The 25875-nt window shown below is 44.0% G+C and overlaps 1 protein-coding gene and 1 long non-coding RNA gene across 3 annotated transcripts in view; one reads left to right on the top strand and one right to left on the bottom strand.

The window, feature by feature from the left end:
• The window catches only part of LOC136384267 (uncharacterized), a 63905-nt gene that overhangs the window by 30409 nt on the left and 7621 nt on the right, over positions 1-25875 (bottom strand). The window lies entirely within an intron of this gene.
• On the top strand, positions 942-25832 carry GPNMB (glycoprotein nmb). 2 transcript variants are annotated; one of them, XM_066354088.1, is made up of 11 exons: positions 942-1146; positions 7372-7524; positions 8858-9001; positions 11338-11508; positions 12864-13022; positions 13541-13858; positions 17324-17422; positions 18455-18557; positions 20276-20490; positions 24191-24278; positions 24707-25832. In XM_066354088.1, the coding sequence occupies exons 1-11, from the start codon at positions 1077-1079 to the stop codon at positions 24861-24863; spliced, it is 1677 nt and encodes a 558-aa protein (XP_066210185.1). In that variant the 5' UTR covers positions 942-1076; the 3' UTR covers positions 24864-25832. The 2 variants fall into 2 exon arrangements, with proteins under 2 accessions (XP_066210185.1, XP_066210184.1); XM_066354087.1 differs by having other exon boundaries at positions 24185-24278.

The following is a 25875-nucleotide window of genomic DNA, read 5'->3' as shown; positions in this document are numbered from 1 at the left end:
TTGGGGCAGGGAGTTGGTTACATTCTGGGGTTTCTGTCTCACTGGACTATTTCTATGCCTTATTAGCATAGCTGAAACAGATCAATACCTCAAATTTTACCCTCCCCTCCAGCAGGACTTCTGGATCTACTGAAAATGGTTATATGGGTATGTCTTAAAGATCATTTGCAGTAAAGTGTTCATAGCCACACTTTCTGCATATCCTTTAACCAGAAATAATGTGAGTGTATAAAATTCATGTTCCAGACAAGCTCATTAGATTTTATTTAATGCCCGCTTTCCATAACATGAAATAAATGTTATGTTTTCTGCAATTGACCTTGAGTGATACAACACATAAATGTTCTGAGAGCAGTTACCAAAAGTTATGCGGATTGTTCCAAAAGCTACCTGGAGTTGCGCAGAGATCATAAATGTGCTCTGGGGTATGTTTCTCAGCTACTGGGGACCTGAGCAGCTGGACCAAGCACCTTCTGGCACAACGTCTGTTGTCCTTTTATGTAATCCACAGTTTCTAGTGAATGAAGAGATACAGCCCCCATCTTTGCCTCCCCTTGGAGGAAAGGATGTCCCAGCATTAACCAGCACTGGGAGGAGCTGGTTGTCTAAATTATAGCAAAAGGAGCATAACTGTGACATTTCAGCATGAGCTGAGTGAGTGAACCAGTAAAGAAACAGCCGCAAGTTGATCATCAGTGAGGTCGGATATTAAATTTTTATCTGGTGAAGGGTATTAAAATTGGGTCCAAAGGCAAGAAAGTTAACTAGAAATTTCTTTAACTAGCCATGTGAAATCACAACATCAACATCAAAACAGTGTGCATCTTAAAAATGAATAAATAGATGCTGAGAGGAGTGAGTCAGAAGCACGAGTTGTAAGAGGTTGAACCAAAGAGACCAGATCAGGCAACGCTGCTTAATACCATCACATGATCGGCCCCGAGGCCCATATTTAATTAAAATAAGGAGTGGGGCGCAGCAGAGGCCAGAAGAGCACTGTCTCTCTCAGCAGTACGGAGAGCCAGAGTAGTGAAAAGTTAAACTTTCATCGCTGGGTCTGCGAGAATTCATTCAGCATGGGATGTCTCTACTGCTTCCTGGGATTTCTGCTTCTGGCTGCAGAACTGCCACTCGATGCCGCCAACCGTGAGTAATTCTCTGTTTCTGTGTTTAACCCATTCTCTGGCTATTGGCTGAAGTGGTGGCTTGTCTGAAGTAATGTTGTCTGAGCCAGAAGCTGGGCTCCATGAAGCGTCTCGGGCAGATTTCATGATCACGCATTTCTTCTGGAGACCGTTGGCAATGTTGAAACTACACCAAAGTGACTCCAGCTCCACTCTCTGCTTCAGGGTCTTGGAAACTAATAACGGTGCAGCCTCTCTCTTACGGAGCATGTTTTTCCCTTCACAATTGCGACTTACTACCTCGCCAGACAGTAGGAAGGTGGGGTGTGAGGGGAACACTCTCTGCCTGAGAACAAAGCAATGCTACCCACTCAACTTTGTCTGGTTTCAATCCAATTAGGGTAGAGACCTCAGATAAAATGGGGGCCCAAATCTGGAGACAAGCTCTTTCATAGTTCCAGCCCAGAAGCTGTTGCTAATCCTGCTGAGATTTCTTCCCAGACCTGCATGAACTCGCGGCTGCGGTAGTGAGGTTCCTGAGAGAGGAGGTGAAGCCCAGTTCTCTAGTCTAGTTCCGCACTGGAGGCTGGGGGCTTGTTCTCAGTGCTGATGCCCAGATCCGTGAATCCGGAATCTTCGGAGGTAGGGTCAGAGCCCCCTCGTTTGAAAAGCTGCTCTTGTGAATGCAAAGCCAGAATTTTGAACCATTAAGCTCCGAGCCAGCCCACTTGTCCCGTCCAGGGGGTGGGTGGTGATGGCAGCCCCCCACCCCGAGCAGAGTTAGGGTAGAAATTACACATCACCCAGAAGGTCCACTCCACTTTGCTCCAAAAGAGTAGTGACCTTCAGTGGATGAAAGGTCTAGGGATCCTACTCTGCAGGCAGCTTCCTGGGGGCTGGGAGGTGCTGAGAAGGGACCAGTATCTACCTGGTCCCCTCCTTGTGTCCCCTCCCTCATTCAGGTAAGCCCCACAACACCTTGTGGAGCAGATGGTCCTCCTCCTATTCAACAAGTGAAGACAGCAAGAGCCAGGGTCTTGCTTTTCACCTGCTCAGCCCAGCCCCGAGGGAGAAGTTGTACCCACGGTCGGAGGGGCACATGCACAAATCCTCTCACGCGGGAGAGAAGTGTCCTATAGTCAAGCTGTCCCTGCAGAGTGGGATCCAGGGCGGGAGTGCTGGGGGGAGAGGAAGGAACCGCTAACAGCCTCGGAGGTTGGAGCGTGTCCACAAGTTTCCCCCGGGCTGGAGAGGCCCAGGCAGGGGTGGGGTGTGAGAAGGGCACGCTAGGAGTCACGGGAGCCCCGCGTTGGGGGCGGGGGCGAAATCTGGGGGGCGGGGGCGTGAGAGGCACGACCGTTTCTGCACTAAGCAGCTGAGGCCGGAGGCTTGGGCGGTGCAGACCCGGCCTGGCATCACCTGCGACTGGGGACTGGGGCGGGGGGAAATCCCAGCGTTTCCGACAACGGCCCAGACCCCAGGACTGCAGTGGAGGCCCGGGGGCTGGAGACCTGCTGGCTGTGTTGGCCTCACGTGGCTTGTGGACAGCCTGGGAGGGCTGAGGCTGATGATCCCGTTTCCCAAAGCAGGAAACAGGCCACAGAGAGGGCAGTCACTCGCCCCAGGCCACGCAGCGGCTAAGAGGAACAAGGCCGCTTTCATGTGGGCCACTGTTCTTCCTGCGGTTGGACAGACCAGGGTTCCCTGCCAGCCACCGGGCAGGGCCACAAATGACTTAGCTTTGAGCTTTCACTTCCTTCTTTGCCAGACTGGGCAGTGGGGTTCTTGAGAGATCAGCTAATAACAGGTGCTCGGAGTGGGAGACACACGTAGCGATTGTCTTACCTGAGTGACACCCCCTTACTCCCTCTATCTGCTGTCTGAGGAGACAGAGGAACAGAGAACACACAGGTCAGTGGGGGCCGCTGCACCCAGTTCTAGCGTCCTTCCCACCAACACCCCTTTGCTCTGCTTAGTAAAACAGATTAGCTGCAGGTTGAATCTCTGTCCCTTTGAAAGGAGCCCCCGCCCACTAGGCAACGTTCCTGCCTTCACCTTGCCCTAAACTAGAGATTCTGGTTGGAAAGAAATAAAGATGGGTAGGATTTAGCGGTATATCAAACACTAAGGAATTCCTCGCCACTGTCCAGTCCTAGCCCCGGTAGGACGAGGAAGAAGAAAGTGTTGACAAAGTTGTTAACAAGCAGCGGGCAGCTTCTTGTTTCTCTGCTGACCACGGGCAGAGCAGGGAGGCCACAGTGCAGAGGGAAGAGCCGGAGCTGGGCTGGGGGTGACCCCATTTACTTTCACACATGTCCCCCCCATACCTACACCCCCCTTTTGTTTCCTTCTAGTCTGCATACTGTTGGGTTTGTTTTATTCTGTTTTTAATTCAACTTTTAATTTTGAGGTCATTGTAGATTCACATAGAGCTGTAAGAAAGACTACAAAGAGACACCCCTCCCCAGACCCTTTACCCAGTTTCTCCCAATGGTAACATCTTAAAAACTATCACGCAATATTACAACCAGGATACCGACCTCGATACAGCCAAAATACAGAACAGTTCCATCACCACAAGGGTCCCTCACACCCTTTTACGGCCAAACACACATTCCTTTCGAGCCCCACCCCACCCCACCCCCAGCACCCACCAATCCATTTTTTCGTATTTATAATTTCGTAACTTGAAGAACGTTATTATGTAAATGGCATCATTACACTGTGTAATCTTTGGGGACTGGCTTTTGTTACTGAACACACCTAACTGAAGATGTTGCACGTATCTTTGTTATTACCGAGTAGGACTCCACAGCATAGATGTACCACATTTTAACCATTTCACCCAGGGAAAGATATCTGAGTTGTTCCAGTCTGAGCTCTTATGAATAAAGCAGCTAGGAACATTCATGTTCAAGTTTTTATGTAAGCATAAGTTTTCATTTCTCCGGGAGAAATGCCCAGGAGGTCAGTTGCTGGTTGCATGGTAATTACACATTTAATTTTACAAGAAATGCCAAACTGTTTCCCAGAGTGGCTGTACCATATTACGTTCTCACCAGCAGAGCATGAGTGATCCAGTGTCTTCACGTTGTCACCTCCCTTTGATGTGTCACTGTAGTTTAGTCTTTCTGATAGGTGTGTAGTGGCTTCTCCTTGTGCTTGTAACATGCACTTCCTTACTGGTTAGTGACATGGAGCACCTTTTCGTGTGTTTCTTTGCTGTCTGTATATCCTCTCCATGGAAATGTCTGTTCAGGCCTTCTAACTGGATTGTTTTTAACATTGAGTTTCGAAAAGTCTTTGTCTATTTTAGATATTAGTTCTTCATCAGAAATGCAGTTTGCTAATATTTTCTCCCAGTTTGTAATTTGCCTTTTCATCCTCTTCACATGGTATTCACAGAGCAAAACTTTCCATTTTACTGAGGTCTAATTTGTCATTTTTCCCCCCTTCTATGGATTATGGTTTTGGTGCCAAATCTTAGAATTCTTGCCTAGCCTGGAGCCGGAAGATCTCTCCTAGGATTTTTACATATTTGTGGCACCATTTTGCTGAAAAGGCGAGCTTTCCTCCATTGGATTGATTTTGCATCTTTGTCAAAATCGGTAGGGAATACTTGTGTGGGTCTATTTCTGGGTTCTCTACTCTGTTCCATGGACCTATGTCTATTCCTTGTTACTCTCCTTTCAATTTTATATTTTTCCTTGACTGCTGACATTTAAAATCAGAAGAGAAATCTGATAGGAGCTGAGGAAAAGAAAGACTCTTAGGAACAGTGGAAAAAACTGGTCCTAGAATCAAAAGATGTGAGTCTTCATTTCTACCTAATGAAAGATGATCCTGAGTGAGTCATATCAGTTCTCTAGGCCTAAATATTTTTCATCTATAGAATGAAAGGATTTGAACTAACTCATTTGAGTCTTTCCAGATTGAACATTCTATCATTCTGTGACTTAGTTCAAGTGAATTTCCAGTTATGAACATTTACTGATAAGCATAGATTTCCTGCTCTCATTTAGTAGCATCATTTTCCAAAATAGGAACAGTCTCATGGAATCACAGGACATTTGGTTTCTGTCTGAAATGAAGGCCCAGAGAAGACACATAGCCTGAAGTCACCCAGACTGTTTAGTAGCAGAACAAAGATGAGACCCTCGACTCTGTGACTCCCAGTCAGTGTTCTTTTCTAGTCCATTGGCCTCCCTCCTCCTTCCAGGAGAGAGGACTAGAAGACAGAGGTTAGTGGCATCCATTCAATATGGCTTCTCTGACTACCTACCAAATACCACACCTCATGGAAGACCCCTTCCAGGATTGAAAAGATGGTAATGTTTTTGGCTTTAAGAGTTCATGGCTATGCCAAGACATATGACCACATGCACTGATGAGAGAACTGTTTATGACAGTGTATGATTGGGGGCTGGCTGAGGACTATAGACAATGGACTGTGAGGAACAGAATAGTCAAATATGTTGAGTAAGACACTTAGTATCCCAATAAGTCCAGAAGTAACAAAGTAACAAGAGCTCAGCAACAGGACCAAGAACTCTTTCCGTCCTTCCACTCTGAAGTCCTTGATGTGTTGGCTTGCTTCCTCAGGACTGTGCCCTCAAGGTTCAATAGGGCTGTCACAGCTGCAAGCATCACATCATTGCCCTACCACCTCCAAAATCTAGTCTGAGGAGAATTACCTAAACACACTAGGGAAAAGGTAGAGTAGATTTTTAAAAACCAACAATCTGCTGTCTAGAAGAAGCCCACTTCAAATATAAAAATAAATATATATATATATGTGATTGTGTGTTAAAAGTAAAAAAAAAAAAAATAGAAAAAAAACTGTGCTTGTTAAACACTAAGCATTAATAACAAGATATTCTCATAGCAAGAAGTATTATCAGAAATAGAGGTCAATTGTTAACAATAAAAGGAATAATTTATGAAGAAGATTTAACAACCAGAGGTTCAAATTACAAAAAGGAAAATTTGCCAGAACTGAAAGAAGAAGTTGGAAAATTGGCAAATCCATTATTATAGTTGAAGATTTCAACATTCCTCTAACTGAAAAAGCAAGTAAACAGAAAGACAATAGGAACATAGACGTCTCAAAAAGCATTACCAACCAGCCTGACAGAAATGACATTTAAAAAACACTTTACCCAACAACTGTAGAGTACAAGTGCATATGGAACATTTACCAAAATGGCCATATATGTTAGGCCATAAAAAAATTAGATTGTTCAACAATGGGCTGTCCAGTATGCACCTCTTGGAACCCTAGAGGCATTCCTGAGCCTAGCATTCCTTTGGCAAGAGAACGATTCAGAATGGGAAGAGATGAAAAACTGGGCTGAAGATCATTGGCATCTGTGTTTTCCTAAAGACATTGTGTTAAAGAAAATATTCAGAGGAGATGTGTTAGAAAAATAAAGGTAGCTAAGAAATGCTGACTTTCAAATATTTCTTTGATTCATTTAAGTACATGAAGAGATAATGTATGCATACTTGTGGTCAAGGTATTTCCACTGGGCATTAAAAAAAACAAACAGGCCCTGGCCAGTTGGCTCAGTGGTCGAGTGTCGGCCTGGTGTACAGGAGTCCTGGTTCGATTCCCGGCCAGGGCACACAGGAGAAGCGCCCATCTGCTTCTCCACCCCTCCCCCTCTCCTTCCTCTCTGTCTCTCTCTTCCCCTCCCGCAGCCAAGGCTCCACTGGAGCAAAGTTTGCCCAGGCGCTGAGGATGGCTCTGTGGCCTCTGCCTCAGGTGCTAGAATGGCTCTGATTGTGGCAGAGCGACGCCCCAAGATGGGCAGAGCACCACCCCTTGGTGGGCATGCCGGGTGGATCCCGGTCAGGCGCATGCGGAGTCTGTCTGACTGCCTCCCCGTTTCCAGGTTCGGAAAAATACAAAAAAAAAAAACAAAAAAACCCAAACAAACAAACAAACAAAACACCCTGGCCAGATAGCTTGGTTGGTTATCATCGTCCTGATATGCAAAAGTTGCTGGTTCAGTTCCTGGTCAGGGCACATACAGGACCAGATTGATGTTTCTGTCTCTTCCACCTTTCCTCTCTCTCTAACATCTATAAATAAATACATAACACCTTTGCTCGCTTGACATATTGGAAATATTATGTATGTTCTTTCCAACCTCATGAAATGAAAAGTGGCTTTAACCATTGTTAGCTAAGTGCTAAACAGGAAAGAGAGTACACTAAATAATTTGTCTTTCAAATACTGATATAGGATATCAGGACGTGCTGGGCGATGAAAGAACTTCTGACTATATTAGGAAGCACAGCCAGTTAAGTGGCTGGTCTTCGGATGAAAATGACTGGGATGAAAATCTCTATCCGGTGTGGAAAAGAGGAGACCCGAGGCGGAAAAACTGCTGGAAAGGTAAATCCTAGGATTCAGCCCAACGCTCTGTCATTTCCTGTGTAAGTTAGTCTCAGACGGAGACTTGAAGATCACACGGTGCATGTTTCTCCTGTGAAGGACAGCACTCTAGTTACCAAGTGGGAGGCACCTGGGTTTGGCAAGCTTTCCTTTATCTCAACATATCTCTTTCTAAGCCACACAAGCAGTTTAATCTCCTCGGAATTTACCAGTTTGTAGTTTTGGGAAGATTTTGGAGAGTGACCCGGTTTAGTCTAAAACCTAAACCTAGTGAAGGAATGTGTGAAAGATCATCTTCAGAAGACCTGGGACTCCAGAGCAGTTTTTACCATCTCAGACTGTGGTTAATCAGACAGTGAATGTCTTTCCATTCACGTGAGCGAATGGCTTCTTCAGTTACTGGTTTTAAGTTTTAAAAATATGAACTTTTAAAATTTTTATTTATTAATTTTTAGATAGGAAAAAGGAAAGACAGTGACACAGAGAGAAAGAGAAATATCTATTTGTTGTTCCACTTATCCATGCCATGACTGGGTGATTCTTGTATGTGCCCTGAGAAGGGATCAAACCCACAACCTCAGCATGTCAGGACGATGCTCTGACCAACTGATCTACCCAGCCAGGGCCAAAGATATGAACTTTTTTTTTTTTTTTGTATTTTTCTGAAGCTGGAAACGGGGAGAGACAGTCAGACAGACTCCCGCATGCGCCCGACCGGGATCCACCCGGCACGCCCACCAGGAGCGATGCTCTGCCCACCAGGGGGCGATGCTCTGCCCCTCCGGGGCGTCGCTCTGCCACGACCAGAGCCACTCTAGCGCCTGGGGCAGAGGCCAAGGAGCCATCCCCAGCGCCCGGGCCATCTTTGCTCCAATGGAGCCTTGGCTGTGGGAGGGGAAGAGAGAGACAGAGAGGAAGGAGGGGGTGGGGGGTGGAGAAGCAAATGGGCGCTTCTCCTATGTGCCCTGGCCGGGAATCAAACCCAGGTCCTCCGCATGCCAGGCCGACGCTCTACCGCTGAGCCAACCGGCCAGGGCTGATATGAACTTTTAATATTTGTCACTTCGGTTCAATTGAGCGGATTTTTAAAAATTATTTTAAGTGAATGTTGTTTTTGTGTTTAGAGAATTCTTTAATTGCTCAGCTGCCTTTTCTATTTATCTTCTAGAATATTGTACTCTGATAGCAAAAGTTAGGAAGTCAGAATATAAAATTTATTGTAAAGAGGCATAAGGATCCTCAGTTGGTCCTTACAAGTTGTTACTGCCTATGTCATTCACCAGTGAAAGGGAAGAGATGCTTGCTCATTGAACTCCACCTTTCTCTGTCCTAGGAGGCGAAGTGCAGGCGGTTCTGAAAAGTGATTCCCCAGCACTGGTGGGCTCAAATATAACATTTGTGGTGAACCTGGTATTCCCCAAGTGCCAAAAGGAAGATGCCAACGGCAACATAGTCTACGAGAAGAACTGCAGAAATGGTAAGGAAATGTTATTCACATTACAGGAACACGCTAGTTCTCCAAACTACTGGAGACGCATTTCAGAAACCTTGATCCTTGCAGGTACTTCTCCAAATAATGCAAAACGCTGCTATCATACCATGTCACTCTCTCCTCGAGTTAGATGTCAGGGAGGGTGAGTGTGTGAATCCACCCAGCCCCTTCATCAACATTAGCCAATGACATCTTAGCAAACTGATTGCTTTTTACTGCTTGGAACCCTCTTCAAAAGCTACACTGCATGCTCAGTTTTCTCTTCGTGTCCAGGTGATTGGACAGAGACCACCTTCTTGATTCTCAGATTATGGTTTTATTACTTGGAAGTGCTTTGGCCATTCAAAGAATAGTCAACTTGACAGATGTTTGCTGATCAGGGTAATTTCTGCTCACAAGCGTTTCTTAAGCAAGTGCTGTGTGGCTAGCACAAATGCTAAATATATATATACAGTATATATTGATATATTGGATTGGTTTTGCTCTGAAAGCAGATAAGCTCTTTATTAAAGAGTGCAACTGAACACAGACACATCAAGGGAAATTGTCTTGTTAGAACTGTACATTCTCAAAAATTCCAAGCTAATTACTGTGATTCTTCAGTGACAAGTCTAATAAGTGCACTTATGATCTGATTTTATTATTTAGAACATCTATTAAACTGTCAATGTTTTCATTTCTCATTAATTTATCATATTCTTATGAGGAAAACATTTGATTCTGTATATAAAGGATTTGAAAGTTAAAAAGTGTTGTAGTTAATATTTGATAGCATTTTTCTCTTTTTTTCCTTAAAAAAAGCTGATTTTTATGAGTGTTTCAAATGACAATCTAGCCCTGTGAACATTTTTTTCAATGGAAGAGTTCTTGTGACTTACCAAAATTCTATTAAAATATCTGTCACTACTAAAAAGACCTGGGGATCTTTGAAGAAATGACTGATTCCAGGTGGCGGGGAGAATAAGTACCAGGTGAGCCTGGGACCTCTTCGAGCGTGGGAGTGCCAGAGACTAATGGGGACATGTCACAAGGGCACACAAGCCACCCTGAAGAGGTGCCCACTGGCCTTGTTTGGATCAATTTAAGAATAAAAAATACTAATGGCTGTAATAGACTGGTAAATAAAAAGCTTCTCCATAAATGTCAGTGACTTAAAATATCAAGAGGGTAAGGAGTTGTTCTAAATGAACAAAGTATTGATCATGACTTGTTTAAAATGAAAAATGTCATAGATACAGCAACATAGAAAGCAGGGTTGAGCACCGAAATACCCTTCACCTAGCAGTTTAAATGTTCTACCATATTAGCTTGCTCTGCCTCTCTCTCTCTCCCTCTTTCCCTCCCCCCCCCCGCCTCCCTTCCTCTTTCTCTTTCTTCCTCTCTTCCTCCCTCTCTTCCTTCTTTCTTTCTTCTTTTCTTCTGGAACAAAATATTCAAATAGAGTATGTGACCCTCAATTACTGTGGTAGGGGTAGGAATGACATTGTGTTTATGTAAGAGAATACCCTTATTCTTAGGACACGTGTGCTGACGTCGTTAGGAGTAGGAGTAATGATGTCAGATGAGTTAGGGAAAAAAGTACATATAGAGTGTATCCAAATAAAAAGATACCCTCAGTTTTGTTTGAATGTACAGTCATGATTTAGAGACCCAGTATGAAGATAAAATAATATAAGTTGGTATCTCGAGATTAAACTTTCCTGAATAATTGCTCTCTTATAAAAACTTAATGAAATTGAACATATATGCAGAAGAAAATGCACAGGTCATAAATGCTCCTTTGGGTGAATTCTGAGTATTAGGGCTGTTGTTGTTCAACTACATTTAAACTAGTTATGATAAAAACATTAAGAAGTGTCTAATTCAGCCTGACCAGGCGGTGGCGCAGTGGATAGATCGGCGGACTGGGATGTGGAGGACCCAGGTTCAAGACCCCGAGTTCGCCAGCTTAAGCGTGAGCTCATCTGGTTTGAGCAAAGCTCACCAGTGTGAGCCCAAGGTCACTGGCTCAAGCAAGGGGTTACTCGGTCTGCTGTAGCCCCCTCCCCCCCATCAAGGCACATATGAGAAATCAATCAATGGACAACTAAGGAACCACACGAAGAATTGATGTTTCTCATCTCTCTCCCTTCCTGTCTGTCTGTCCCTATCTGTCTCTCTCTCTGTCTCTCCCACACACGAAAGAAAAGAAAAGAAAAGAAAAGAAAAGAAAAGAAAAGGAAAGAAAAGAAAAGAAAAGAAAAGAAAAGAGTCTAATTCAATGATAAGCATTGAGCATTTTGGTCCAGATGACAATCATGGCTTTTTCTCTCTGTGTTTAGGTCCAGGTCCGTCTCCTGACCCATACGTTTACAACTGGACAGCATGGACTGAGGAGGATGACTGGGGGAATGACACCGACCAGAGCTATAACGTGTTCCCTGACCGGAGGCCGTTCCCTCACCACCACCGACGGAGGAGGGGGAATTTCGTCTACGTGTTTCACACACTTGGTGGGATTTACAAACCCTCTGAATTTTTCCTTTGCCTTTCTTTAAAATTAAAATATTTTCTTATTCCATAATCAAAATTAGTAACAGAGAGTTTAATAATAGTTCATCTGTTAACATTCCTCAGCTGGGATAAAGGGTGAGAGATAAAAAATAATATTGATTAGTCTTGCAAAATCACCAGGACACCAAAGAAATAAAAATTTTTTAAAAATTGATTCAGCTTTCTTTTAAAAACAAAACAACTCATTTTTTTTTTTTGTCTAAATCAGTAATCTGAAAAACACTCATATTTATTTATTTGACTGGCACATAGATGGGCATTTGCTGATTTATTCTTTAATTTTTTTATATTGTCCAATACATTTTTAAGAATTAAAGAAAGTAATGGTCTTTTTAGGAAATTTGGAAAATAAAAATGAAAAATAAGTCATCCATAATTAACACCAGAGGTTATCATTGTTAACATGATAGTGTTTTCTTTAATACTATTTCTTGGTTAAGATTAAAATGTATACACATTTTTTCTTAATATCATGAGCATCTGACTACATCATTACAATTATTTACATATATTATTTTAATGACTGCATAATACTCCATTGTGTGCAAATAACATATTCTAACCACTGCTCTTCTTTGGCATAGCCTACCTTTATTTTTCTTTTTTAACCACAAGTGGCATCTACTTTGCATTATTACTGGTGAAGTGATTATTTTTAGGAGGAGCAAATTTAGGTTATTACTAGCAAAGCTGCTAAGTCCTTAGTTAAAAATGTCACTAGGTGCCACCTGGTATTTGAAAATTGCTACCCATAGTGCAGCGTCCCGGTTTCTAAATATTTTGTCTTTTTTCATCAATTAGAGAAAGCCTCTCTTTCTTTGGTTAACTTATTTAGAAATCAAAACAAACTATTAATGACACATGCCACCTGAACAAAGTATGAAATATATGTCAAATAGTATGCCTACCTATTCAAATCCGTTGATTGGAAGCTGACTTTTTTCAATGCTTTCATGGCCCTGTCTGTCACCTCACCAAATGTCATGATGTCTTTGACCTGACATGGAGTTTTCTGTGGCAAATACCCATATTTCAAGCACTGAATCACTTATTTATAAAAAGTATTTATTTGTGAACCAGTGACTGCATTATTCCTCCATACAGCTCTGTTCATTTTAACCATACAATCATGTTTCTTTAGCTGTATGTTTTATAAGGTTTTACATAAAAATGTGCAGCACTTTCTTTCTGAAGCAGCCAACACCACATTCCCGTGCTGTTTTTCCCTCCCTAGAGCAATCTCTAAATGATCAGTTAATGCAACCAATACCTAAATGTTTCTAACCTTTCACAGGTCAGTATTTCCAGAAATTGGGACGGAGTTCAGCGAATGTTTCTATGAACACAGCCAATGTGACGCTTGGCCCTCAACTCATGGAGGTAACTGTCTATAGAAGAGACCGGCGGAGACATGTTCCCATCGCAAAAGCAAAAGCTGTGTACGTGGTAACAGGTGAGTGGTGTGGATGCTAAAGTAACTGAGGGTGAGGCTCTGACCGGGTTGCTCAGTGGATAGAGCATCGTCCCTGTGTGCCAAGGTCTAGGGTTTGATCCCTACATCAGGGCATGTATGAGAAGCAATTAATGAGTACGCAGCTAAGTGGAGCAACAAGCTGATGCTTCTCTCTCTCTTCCTCCTCCCCCCTCAAATTAAAGGAAAAATTTTAAAAATAAAGTATCTGAGGATGAGGCACTTAGTTCTGATGATGTCAGTGGGTTAAGAAAGAGTCAGAACCAAGTATTCTGGGTTAGATTACAATTCATCTGAATTCCTTCTCAAATTTCTATTTAATGACGTATTTCCTCTGTTTCCTGACTAACTTGGGAAAACTCTAGAAAACTAGCATAGGAAAAGGAAAAATGATGCTGAATTATGCCTAATTTTAATTTTTAACTTAAAAGCATTATTGAAACCACTCACTTAAAAATCAAGCAATTATGCATTCTTTTTTTTTTAAATATCTCTTTTAGATCAGATTGCTGTGTTTGTGAATATGTCCCAGAAGAACAATCGGAACTCATCGGATGAAACCTTCCTCAGGAACATCCCTGTTGTGTTCAATGTCGCAATTCATGATCCCAGCCACTTCCTGAACGGGTCTGCCATTGACTATAAGTGGAACTTCGGGGATAACACTGGCCTGTTTGTTTCCAACAATCGCACTTTGAATCACACGTATGTGCTCAACGGAACCTTCCCCCTTAACCTCACTGTGCACGCTGCAGTGCCCGGACCTTGTCCTTCGCCTTCGCCTTCACCCCGGCCTCCGAAACCCACTCCTTCTTTATGTAAGTGTTTTCCAGGCGACCTTTGGGGGGGGGGGGGTCATTAACTGCCAAAAACCAAAAAACAAAAAATGTCATGTGAGTTAGAGCATAAGATCCCTAGTTAAAAGGACTGTGTACAGACTTGGCAAAAATCTGTTGATTTTTGAAGCCAGTTTATTGTTATTTCAAGCCGTTAGAATATGGAAGAAAAGGCATCTATTTAAAGTCACTCGGCAAGTAAACTCAGGTGACTTGTATACAGCTCTTTGACCGTCCTAATTTTCACTGGCCTTTCTTGTGGGTACAGACGCTTCCCCTTCTAGCTCACCCACATTCTGTTTGTCTCTATTTTTTGTCGCTGTGAGAAGACACACTGACCCCTTGTAACTATTTGGGCCATCCCCCTTTCCTCTCCCTCCCACTTTCCTCCCCACTTCCATTCTCCTCCCTGCTTTGCCCACATCCACCTAGTGTCTCATGAAGACACAGCCGTACTCGAAAGCACTTTCCAAATGGCTCCAAAAAGGATGTTCCTTGAGAATATTTCTTGGCTGGCAAGCTGGAAATAATCCAGACATTAAAGTTTTTCTGGATATAAGGTTTAATGAATTAAATTTCACCCTCTACTAATGGTGTACGAGGATATTCAAGAAGTTCTTAAGAGTCTACTTTGGGAAGCCTTAGCTTCCATCTGATTGCTCTGCCCTTCCCCAAAGAGCCCTTCCCCACACATGCCATTAGTATATCTTAGCACCCCAGGATCCAGGGGATTATAATAGACCGACATCCTCTCGCCAGACACAAGAGGGCGCCATCACCAAGCACAGAGGGAATGCACCATCATGATGTCCAAACTTGTCATTGTTTTTACCAAAAACCTGTTGGTTATAAATAAGAAACTGTCATAGTAATGTTATTAATAAAACAGGATCTTATTAAACCAAACATATGTAAATTGAGACCCTATAATGTATTACTTATTTTGATTCATTATTTTTTGAAATATTTTAAATTACAAAAGGAATGCTCGTTCCTTAGTAAAAATTCAAATATAGAAATCTAGACTAAAAGTGAATGTTCTTATTTACACTCTCCTCCCAAGAGTTAAATCCTGTGAACAGTTGGGAGTGTTTCTTTCCAGATCATTTTCTATGCACTTACAAATATATGTTACAAATACACATAGGGTTTATTGTTTTGGTTTTTATGTAAATGATTTTATGATATATCAGTATATATCCAAATATAATGTTCTATAATTTCTCTTTTCAACTTAATAAACATCATAGGCCTCTTCTTATTATCAGTATGTGTAAATCTAACTCACTGGCTACATAGTATTTCATAGTATATATAAACTATAATTTATTTACTCATACTCAGCCATTCTCTTATTGATGGATCATTAGGCAAATCCTAATTCCAATCAGAAATATAACTGCACTGAACAACTCTAGCCTGACCAGGCAGTGGCACAGGGTAGAGCGTCAGACTGGGATGAGGAAGGACCCAAGTTCGAGACCCCGAGGTCGCCAGCTTGAGCGCAGGCTCAACTGGTTTGAGCAAAGCTCACCAGCTTGGACCAAGGTCGCTGGCTCGAGCAAGGGGTTACTCAGTCTGCTGAAGGCCCGCGGTCAAGGCACGTGAGAAAGCAATCAATGAACAACTAAGGTGCTGCAACGCGCAACAAAAAACTGATGATTGATGCTTCTCATCTCTCTCTGTTCCTGTCTGTCTGTCCCTATCTATCCATCTCTAAAAAACAAACAAACAAACAAAAAGCTCTAAACACATATCTTTGTTCTGGTATTTCTATAGGAGAATCAGTTTCCTTATCTACAAGTATTGATGATCTTCCTTACAAATTTAATTTTTATTTAATTTCAATTTTACAAGTGTAAAATTAAAAATAAATTCCAGATGCCTGTAATAGCTAAAACTGTCTAGAAATTCCTGAATGGTAAAGGCTTAATGTTATGTTATTTAATGTTAATCTATCTTGAATTACATTTTTAGTAAGCTCCTTGTGTTTCTTAGAATCTATTTCTGTAATATGTATAAAAATGTATTTTAAGTCAGTGAAATATTAAATTTCTGTTATTATTTTCCATAAGTTAGACCATAAGATATAAAGTAGTAACATTACAGGTTAAGTTTTTTTTTTGTTTGTTTGTTTTTTTTTTTATTAAGGTTTATTTATTTGTTTATTTATTTATTTTTATTTTTTACAGAGACAGAGAGTGAGTCAGAGAGAGGGATAGACAGGGACAGACAGACAGGAATGGAGAGAGATGAGAAGCATCAATCATTAGTTTTTCATTGCACGTTGCAACACCTTAGTTGTTCATTGATTGCTTTCTCATATGTGCCTTGACCGTGGGCCTTCAGCAGACTGAGTAACTCCTTGCTTGAGCCAGCAACCTTGGGTCCAAGCTGGTGAGCTTTGCTCAAACCAGATGAGTCTGCACTCAAGCTGGTGACCTCGGGGTCTCGAACCTGGGTCCTTCCGCATCCCAGTCCGACGCTCTATCCACTGCGCCACCTCCTGGTCAGGCACAGGTTAAGTTTTATTGTGAAGGGAAGCTGCCTGACTTTATCTAAAGGTGTTAGATCAATCATAATCAACCCCGAAGTGCCTTAAGACAGCTGGGAGAGTGGAGAGTAGCGATGGTAATACTTATGGGTCCCAAGGTGATGCGAGGAGTAGGCCCATGACTTGACAAAGGGGGGGTGGGATGGGGTATTTGTCCTCCAGAAGAGAGGGCGTTTGGAACTAAGAAACATCCAACAGGGTGGGGTGGGAGATTGCCTTTTTCAATATTGCTTATTTCTTAATCTGTTATGCACCAACCTTCTATAGCTTATCTATGTCATAGCCTACCCTATCTAAACAGATGTACAGAAGGACACGTGGGATAAGGAAACTGAGGTCTAGGAAGTACTTCCCGTGTGGCAGACACAAGAAGCGGGTTTTATATACCTCATCTCATCTAGGTTTTATAGTTCAACCCTGCTAGGTCAGGAAGTATTATTCTTATGTTACAGACGAGTAAATTGAGGCAAAGAGAGGCTAAATGATATGCCTGTGGTCTCCGACAGCTAATAACAAGGGACCTAGAATTTGAGCCCAGAACTTCTGCCTCCAAAATTAAAATATGACTTTGTCTATTATAGCCAGCTTTATTTCATCATGATTATCATATCACACACTTAAACATGGCTTCTACCTTTCATTTGATTTCTGTGTTCACACAAGATACAGGATTGTGTTTAGTTACATGATTTACCAATGACAATGCCTTATAACTTTCACGTCGATAGGAATCATTACACATTTAGTTCAAATCTCTACAGCAGTTTAAAAGTATAGGATTCTTGATGTTTTTTCTCAAGAGCAGAGAGACAGGTGTTAGATTTTTGGTTCTGTCATATACATCTTTTACATTCTCAGCAACTAATCTAAACTCCATTATTCAAACTCTCCAGCACCTGCTGGTGACAGCCTCCTGGAGTCGAGGGAGATTCTGGATGAAGACTGCCATATTAACAGATATGGTTTCTTCAAAGCCATCATCAAAGTTGTTGGTAAGACTAGCAGGGGGAGGGTGTTAGAATCGATCCCGGGCCACCCACTCACTTCATTGACTCTGGAGGGGGTGTGGGGAGCAGGTGACACCCACTCTCTGTCCAAGGTGATACCGCACGTAGACAAGCAAAGATTCTACTAGTTTCTAGATTCCCACCTGCCCGTCCCAGCCTTCCTACCCATGTCTTAGTGGAAGTGAGCCCCCCATGAGACCTCCACACTGATGAGCCTACGTGGGGCCTGGCTCTCCGACCCTGGGCCTCCCAGAAATCTAATGAGCAAGTCTGGAAAGAAAGCCAGTAACGGTCCCCACAGCTTCCTCTTCCCCTAGCTGATTTCACAAAGGCACACGCCGTGCATGTAAGAAACATGAATGAAGAGGCTACCAAACACAGCTGTGCATTTTAGGCACAGCACACAGGAAAGGCAGGTGGGGTCTGAAGCCCGGGTGTGCACCCTGGTTCTGGGGATGGGGGCAAAACAAATGCTGTGCCCCTGGGTCTGAGCCACCTCTCTGCAAGAGGCTGGCCAAGGGCTGGCCCTGGGGCTGCGGTGCCCCCAGGGGCACCTTTTCCTGAACCACTTGCCCATAGTGGGTGCTGCCCTCTAACACCCTGAGCCACCTGCCCCTAGGGGGTGCTGCCCGCTAACACCCTGAGCCACCGCCCGTAGGGGGCGCTGCCCTCTAACACCCTGAGCCACCTGCCCGTAAGGGGCGCTGCCCTCTAACACCCTGAGCCACCTGCCCGTAGGGGGTGCTGCCTTCTAACACCCTGAGCCACCTGCCCGTAGGGGGTGCTGCCTTCTAACACCCTGAGCCACCTGCCCGTAGGGGGTGCTGCCTTCTAACACCCTGAACCACCTGCCCGTAGGGGTTGCTGCATGCTAACAGACGCACAGAGTCCTGGATCTGGCGTGGCGAGCGGCTGTCCCCATGTTGTTTGACCTTCTGATTTGTTCAGGAGCAGTTGGATTTGGGTTGGTTTCCACTGTATTTTGATGCATTTTTCTACGGGGGGTTGTTTTGTTAGAGGGAATTCTAGAAGTTAACATCATTGAGATGACAGAAGTTCTGATGCCCGTGCCACAGCCCGACAACTCCTTGATGGATTTCGTCGTGACCTGCCAAGGGACGTGAGTACATCGTCTCAATCAGAGCGACAGGTCGAGTGAGGGCCCCAGGCCTCAGCAGAGGCCTTGACTGCAGTCCCCCCTTCGGAGTTAATCTGCTTCCCTCGTTCATCTGGAAGCCAGGGCAGGGGAGGGGCCTGCAAGGCACTATCAAGCAGCATTTGTTTCACTAGACTTGAGCAGCGCTCATTACTTTTAACTGTTGATGAAGTTGAACAAGAATTATTATCAAACGCTTACTATGTTCTTAACATTTTGCACCTGTTCTCCCATTGCATCCTCACACAACCCTCATTTTACAGATGGGGCCGCGGTGGTTATAGGACTTGCCCCCCTGGACAGTGGTAGCGGGCAGGGCACAGTTCACAGGCCACGGTCTGGCTCAGAACCCTGCTCTCAAGCTCCCTGAGGCTCCCCAGAGCGGCAGAGGCCAATGTAGGATAGCTGTGTCCTAGCGTTAATCCCTAGCAATGCCTGATAATCCTCTCACTTTATAATTTACAAAGCCCTTCTAATGCGTTACATAATTTGGCTTTCTATGGTTTGGTTATAGCAATAGACTAAGAATATATAAATTAATATAGGTACTATATCAATAAATTAACTTAGTGAATTAACTGATTCATATAAATGTAAATCAAGCAGTTAGAATGTATAGGTGTGCAAATGTATAAATTAACCAAGAGCATGGGCCAGTATAAAAATGATAGCTGAGTTCTCAGCTGGGGCAGAGGGGCGCGATGAGATTGACAGAAACTAGAGAGTAACCGGCTAGAGACGCAAAGCTGTTGCAGAGGCCAAGGTGTGCCCCCATCTCACCCACACCCCCATCAGACCCAGTGTCAGAGCTCGGTCTCCCCCTCCAGGAAGTCTGCGCGTTAAGTGACACAGTGGCTAAGACGGTCATGCAAGGCCACGGTAGCCCAGTGGATACAAGATGGTTGTCAAACGTCCCTTGTTAAAGTCCCAGCTTTACCTCTAACTGCTGTGTGACCTGGGGCCGATAATGTTCCCTCCCTGAGTGCTGTTCCCCTGCTGCACTTGGATAATACTACTTTCCTCATGAAATCATTGAGAAGACTAGACAAACACGGCGTCGGATATCGAAGACGCAGTGGACAAGACAGACCGCGTCGGATGTCGAAGACGCAGTGGACTAGACAGAGACCGCGTCGGATGTCGAAGACGCAGTGGACAAGACAGACCGCGTCGGATGTCGAAGACGCAGTGGACTAGACAGAGACCGCGTCGGATGTCGAAGACGCAGTGGACTAGACAGACCGCGTCGGATGTCGAAAACGCAGAGCCTTGCGCCCAGTAAACAGCGCTCCACCCTCGACCGTCCCGCTGTGGTTGTAGAGTTCTCCGCAGGAGCCCAGCAGGGCCGGCTCTGGCGTTCAGTACTGTCTTTGCCTGACATCTGCGGGCGTTTAGGGAGCCAGAGGTGGAGGGAACGACGTGGGCTTCACACCCAGCAGCCCCTTGCCTCGGGGGACATAACTCCTTCCTGTTGCACCCCCAGGGCCACCCCTTGCGGAGGATACAGAGGAAACAGTAGCTCACCCCCAGGCTTGTTGAAGGGTAAATTGTACATGACAATTTGACGTTATATGCTTTGAGTAAAAAGTAAGGTGAAGCTCAATTTTATAGAAATGTAATGCTTTTCCCTTTAACGCTGTTACTTTCCTCTCTCCCCTTCTCGGTGCCCTTCACGCACTCAGCATTCCCACAGAGGTCTGTACCATCATTTCCGACCCCACCTGTCAGATCGCCCAGGACACTGTCTGCAGCCCTGTGGACGTGGACGTGGGCGACGCGTGCCTGCTGACGGTGAGACGAGCCTTCAACGAGTCCGGGACGTACTGCATGAACCTCACCCTGGGCGATGACGCGAGTCTGGCCCTCACCAGCACCCTCCTCTCTGTCCCGGGCAGACGTGAGTTTGGTTTAATGGTTGTAGAGCATGTCACATTGCTGATAAAGGGTGTTGTGTTCAATAGTAGAGACTGTCTGAGCTTTGTTATCAATGTTCAATTTTATTTTAGCAAAAATTATCAGAATTAATGTAGATTCGGGGACTGGCATTCAAGTCCAATAGCAAATCTATTTAGAGAAGGGAAGGGATGAGAGAGAAAGAGAGAGAGAGAGAGAGAGAGGGAGAGAGAGAGAGAAACGGAGTGAAACAGTGGCCAGAGGAAAGCCTTTTGATGAAAAGGACTCAGCTGTGATCGCAGAGCAGTAATAACAGGAGATGATCACTGCATGCTCGGGTAGGTTTCTATTTCAAGGGGGAAGTGGGAACCAACATCATAAAATAAGTGTTCTCCAGTGAAACTATGACAGGGGAGGCTGGTGTCATGTTGTCATTAGGTCCACATGGGCAAAGATACGAAGCCGAGAAGAGAAATGAGAAACCAGGTAGACTCCTTGCTCCTTTCTAACTTGCCATGCTTCCTCTCTTTCCCTTCCCAAATGCCACCAGGCATCACACGGAGATTGTAGCAAACCAAGGTACCCATTCCTCGGATGCTTGCCAGAAAAACTAACCTTTACCCTCCTAATGCTTGGAGAGGTAAAATGTTTACAAAGTAAGCAAAAAAAAAAAAAAAAAAAAAAAAATTCGTTCAGAAATTTTCATTTACTGGTGGCTTCCAGAATTCCTCAATCTCAAAATAAGGTCTCTACAGTACCCCTTACTGAATTTCATTTATACCAATTTTATTGTAAGCTACTGCTTTATCTCTTAGATAGAGGGCTACACGGTGGGATGGAAGGGAGATTAAACTGGACACACATTACAGCCCTTAGTTTGCCCCTTAATTTGAGTATTTTCAGATGCAACCGAGAGACTAACTCACAAATAAATCCTTTGGACTTGGAGCCTATCTCAGAAGGTAAAATGTACTTACACATCTTTAGTCATTAATATAAAAAGCAGCTTTAGCCTGACCTGTGGTGGCGCAGTGGATAAAGCATTGACCTGGAAGGCTGAGGTCGCCAGTTCAAAACCCCGGGCTTGCCCGAGCAAGGCACATACAGGAGACAACTACTATAAGCTGATGCTCGCTGCCCACCCCCCTTTTCTCTCTCCCCTCTCTTTCTCTTCTCTAAAATCCATAAATATATTCTTTTAAAAAGAGGGGACAGCTGTAACTTCTTTCAAAGAAAAACATTAGTAACCATATATATATAATTATTTTTGTATGAGGGCTTATTGTTAGTAGAATCCAAGGTGTAGATTAAAAAAAACCAAAACATGAGAATATAAAGCAGGGGTCGGGAACCTATGGCTCACGAGCCAGATGTAGCTCTTTTCATGGCTGCATCTGGCTCAAAGACTAATCTTTAATAAAAAAAAAAAAAATGTTAAAGATATAAAACATTCTCATGTATTACAATCCATTCGTTTCCTACCGCTCTTGTTCATGGTTGCGGGTGGCTGGAGCCAATCACAGCTGTCCTCTGGGAAAACACCAAATTTTTATTGGATAATACCTAATGTACACGGGTCGTTGTACGGCTCTCACAAAATTACATTTTAAAATCTGTGGCATTCATGGCTCTCTCAGCCAAAAAGGTTCCCGACCCCTGATATAAAGGAAGGGATTCTTCCTGGTGGGCGGGGTGCACTGGCCTGGAGTGAAGAGCTGGGAGGTCAGGGCAGAAAGAGGTGGCTGCAGCCTCAGCACTATCACCTCCAGGAGCTGCTGTGGCCACAGCTGTTTTTTGTTTGTTTGTTTGTTTGTATTTTTCTAAAGTGAGAAGCGGGGAGGCAGAGAGAGACAGACTCCCACATGCACCCGACCGGGATCCACCTGGCATGCCCACCAGGGGGCAATGCTCTGCCCATCTGGTGCTATTCTCATGCCTGAGACGGAGGCCATGGAGCCATCCTCAGTGCCAGAGCCATCTTTACTCCAATGGAGCTTTGGCTGCAGGAGAGGAAGAGAGGGAGAGGAAGGAGAGGAGGGAGGGGGGAGAAGCAGATGGGCGCTTCTCCTGTGTGCCCTGGCCGGGAATTGAACCCGGGACTTACACACACTGGGCCGACATTCTACCGCTGAGCCAACTGGCCAGGGCTACAGCTGTTTTAGAATTGCCTTTAGAGTCATACCTCAGCCAGGAAGCTTCCTCAGCACTGGCAAACCACTGTTCTCTCACCTGAATTAAATGTTTCTATAAGTTTTCTCAGGTGTGACCCAAGCCATTTTCAAAAATCCAGATAAAGAAGTTCAGAAGAGCTTTCAATCCACTGAGATTGTAACTTGATGACTCAGGTGTCAAAGTCAGAATTTCAGAGCTAGACCGTTGCTCAAAGGCAAATCCATAGACTTTTAGCTGAAGTGAGTTTTATTCATTGATTCATTGAACATCTGTGAAACAGCTGCAATTCTTTCAACAAATATTTACTGAGCATCTACTCCATGCCCCTCCCAGCTCTAGACACAAGATCTCCAGCTCTAGATAGAGTGGGGAGCAAGATGAAGAAGACCCTTGCTTTTGCGGGTAGAAACAGGCAATAAGATGGCGCTGTGAAGAAAATAAAACAAGGTTAGGGCACGGAGAGCTACTAGCCTGGGAGAGCGGGGACAAACACGGGCTTTTTAGACTGGGAGGTCAGGGGAAGTCCTGCCCACCCAGCAGCACCAGCTGGCTGAGGGGCCTCCTCTGAACCGAGACCTGAATTTTAACTAGGAGTAGCCCCTTTAGATCCTTGTAGGCCACCAGTAGGGTTAGGGCTCTATTCTGTGTGGAAGGGGAACTCTGGTGGGTTTGAAGCAGGATCTGAATTAATGCTTTTAGAAAATCATGCTGACTGCTGAGTGCAGCAAGGATCATTAGAGGTAAAACCGGAAGCAGGTAGAAAATTCAGAGGTCGTCTCCGGGGAGAGGGCTGGTGGCTGGGACCCCATGGTGGCAGAGGAGGCGGAGGAAAAATAGATAAGGTCTAGTTATACTTTGGTGGCAGAGACAAGACTCGTTGATTTGCAGGGTTACAGGAGTAAAGAGAAGACATAATTTTTGTTTCACGGTTCTCACAACTTAGTAGGAGAAAAATACGTGTAAGGAAGTGACTGCAGCACAACGTGATGGAGGCAGAGGAAGAAAGGCAGGCAGAGCACTGACAAAGGAAGGGGTGACCGCTGCCTCATGAATGTCTGGAAGGCATCCTAAAAGGGTGGACACTGAGATAGGCTGAGGAAGAACATTCCCAGCAGAGGGCGTGGACATTTGAAAGAGCGTGGGGAGGATGGGCAACTGCCAGGATTTTTAGCACAGCTGGAAGGTAGGTAGGGGGAGGTGAGGCCGGACGAGTGGGCAGGAAGGCCACGGAGCCCTCTATCACGTGGGCACTGCTGGGTCAGCTGAGGTCTGAGCAGGTGTCTTCAGGACATGACATCTCTCTCCTGAGCCCTTACCACTGTGTTCCAGACATGCTAACTCATTCTCTAAATGGAAGATACACTGACCCAAAGACTATGTATTATTTAATGGAAAAGATTACTGAAAGCCCGGAGGGAGCCATATTATCTTCTGAGAGCTCCCTTCGTCATTTACTTAATTGCATTTCAAGCAGCATGTCCTCTAGGTGGAAGATGTCACTAATACGGTCTTTCTTCTGTTTTAAGACCCAGGCTCCCCTTTAAGAATGGCAAATGGTGCCCTGGTCTCCATTGGCTGCCTGGCTGTATTTGTCACTGTGATCGCCCTCTTAGTGTACAAGTAAGTTGCTGGTTCTAAGACTTTAAAGCACTCTAGTATATTGTTGAAAGTGAGTAGCAATGTGCTGTACAAATGGGCCACTTTCGCTTTTTGCCTTTTAACCATTTTGTGTGTGGGAGGAAAAATCTTCCATTGACTGATGAATACCAAACTAGCCTGTTGATTTTGCTGTGGTTTTGTGTGTTTTTAATCCTAAAAACGCTACCAGATGTCAGTAACTACAAAATTGTGTCAGTTTAATATTTAACACATAATCTCAAATTTCTTGCATGAAGAAGAGAAAATATATTTCCATAAGACATCAGTGTCTTAAAAGATTAGGTTAAATGAAATTAAACCTTTGGCAGTAGGCATGCAAAAGCTTGTGCTAAGTAGTATATTCCAACTGAAGGTCTTTTTTAAAAACCTTTCTAACACATTGCTTTCAGAAAACACAAGAAATACAAACCGATAGAAAACAGCACTGGGATCAAAGGCAAAGGCCTGAATGTTTTCCTCGAGCACGCAAAGGTCAAGTTCTTCCCCAGAAGCCAGGAAAAAGACCCACTGCTTAAGAACCAACCGGGAATTCTTTCTTCAGCCTAATTTCTGACCAACAGCTCACTCTTCAGTGCCATGTGTGTGAGCTATGCTAAGTAGATGATGATTAACTTTTCCCCCTAAAGATTAATGTAAAATATATATTGTGGTTTAGGGAGGTCCATTTTTTTTTTTTTTTAATTTTTTAATGGGTTAAGTGACATTTTAGAAAAGTGAAGAGAAATTATACTGCACGCAACCTCAGCCGTGTTATATAACTGATAAAAAGCAGTCCGCGGTGCTTTCTTTCATTATGATTTTTGTTTCGCTTAGAGTGTCTTAATATCATTAGTAGGATAGACGTGCTATGTCCAGAGAGTAAGGGTAGAAGGCACTATTCATTAGAGTCTGACCTAAGATACCTAGTAGGAAAGGCTGGACGCTTTCTGGCTTTCCATATAAACACATGCATTACACCAATGTACTGTATTCCTGTCCTTAAGATCATGTTCCAAGCTAACGGAATCACATTTCAATGAACATACATGAGCTCCTGACGGAACAATAACAGGTCAACCCTCTACTATGATGCAGGTGCTTGTCATACTAAATAACAATAATCTAATCAGTAAGTCTGAATATTTCCATGGCAACCTGTCCTGTCCTGCCCAGCTGTGCAAAGAAATGTTATTCATTCCTTCATTTATCCCATGGACATTTATTTAGTGCTTTCTGCATATCGGCATGTTGCTAGGCACACGGCCCAGCACTCAGAGCGTGGACAGTCTTGTGTAGATATCTGAATTTCTGTACACTCTGGGGCATTTATTTGAAATTACATATTATGATTTTCCAAAGAAGGAGGCCCCTGGTTTTCCTACTAGTTTCTCTATTTGAATGACGTAGAAACTTGATCAGTAAGGGTTTTATCTGCATTTGTAACTAAAACTGTCTACCATATGTCAGACATGACATTTTTTTCTTCTCCTATCTGAAAAATAAAGGACGAAAAGAGACAAGATCCTGGAATTGCAATTATTTTCCAATTTGTTGTTTGCCTTTTGATTTCATTTATAGG

This window comes from Saccopteryx leptura, chromosome 12, assembly GCF_036850995.1.
Source record: "Saccopteryx leptura isolate mSacLep1 chromosome 12, mSacLep1_pri_phased_curated, whole genome shotgun sequence".
NCBI lineage: Eukaryota > Metazoa > Chordata > Mammalia > Chiroptera > Emballonuridae > Saccopteryx > Saccopteryx leptura.
Note: the sequence above shows the minus strand (reverse complement) of the source record. Positions and strands in the feature narration are given on the sequence as shown.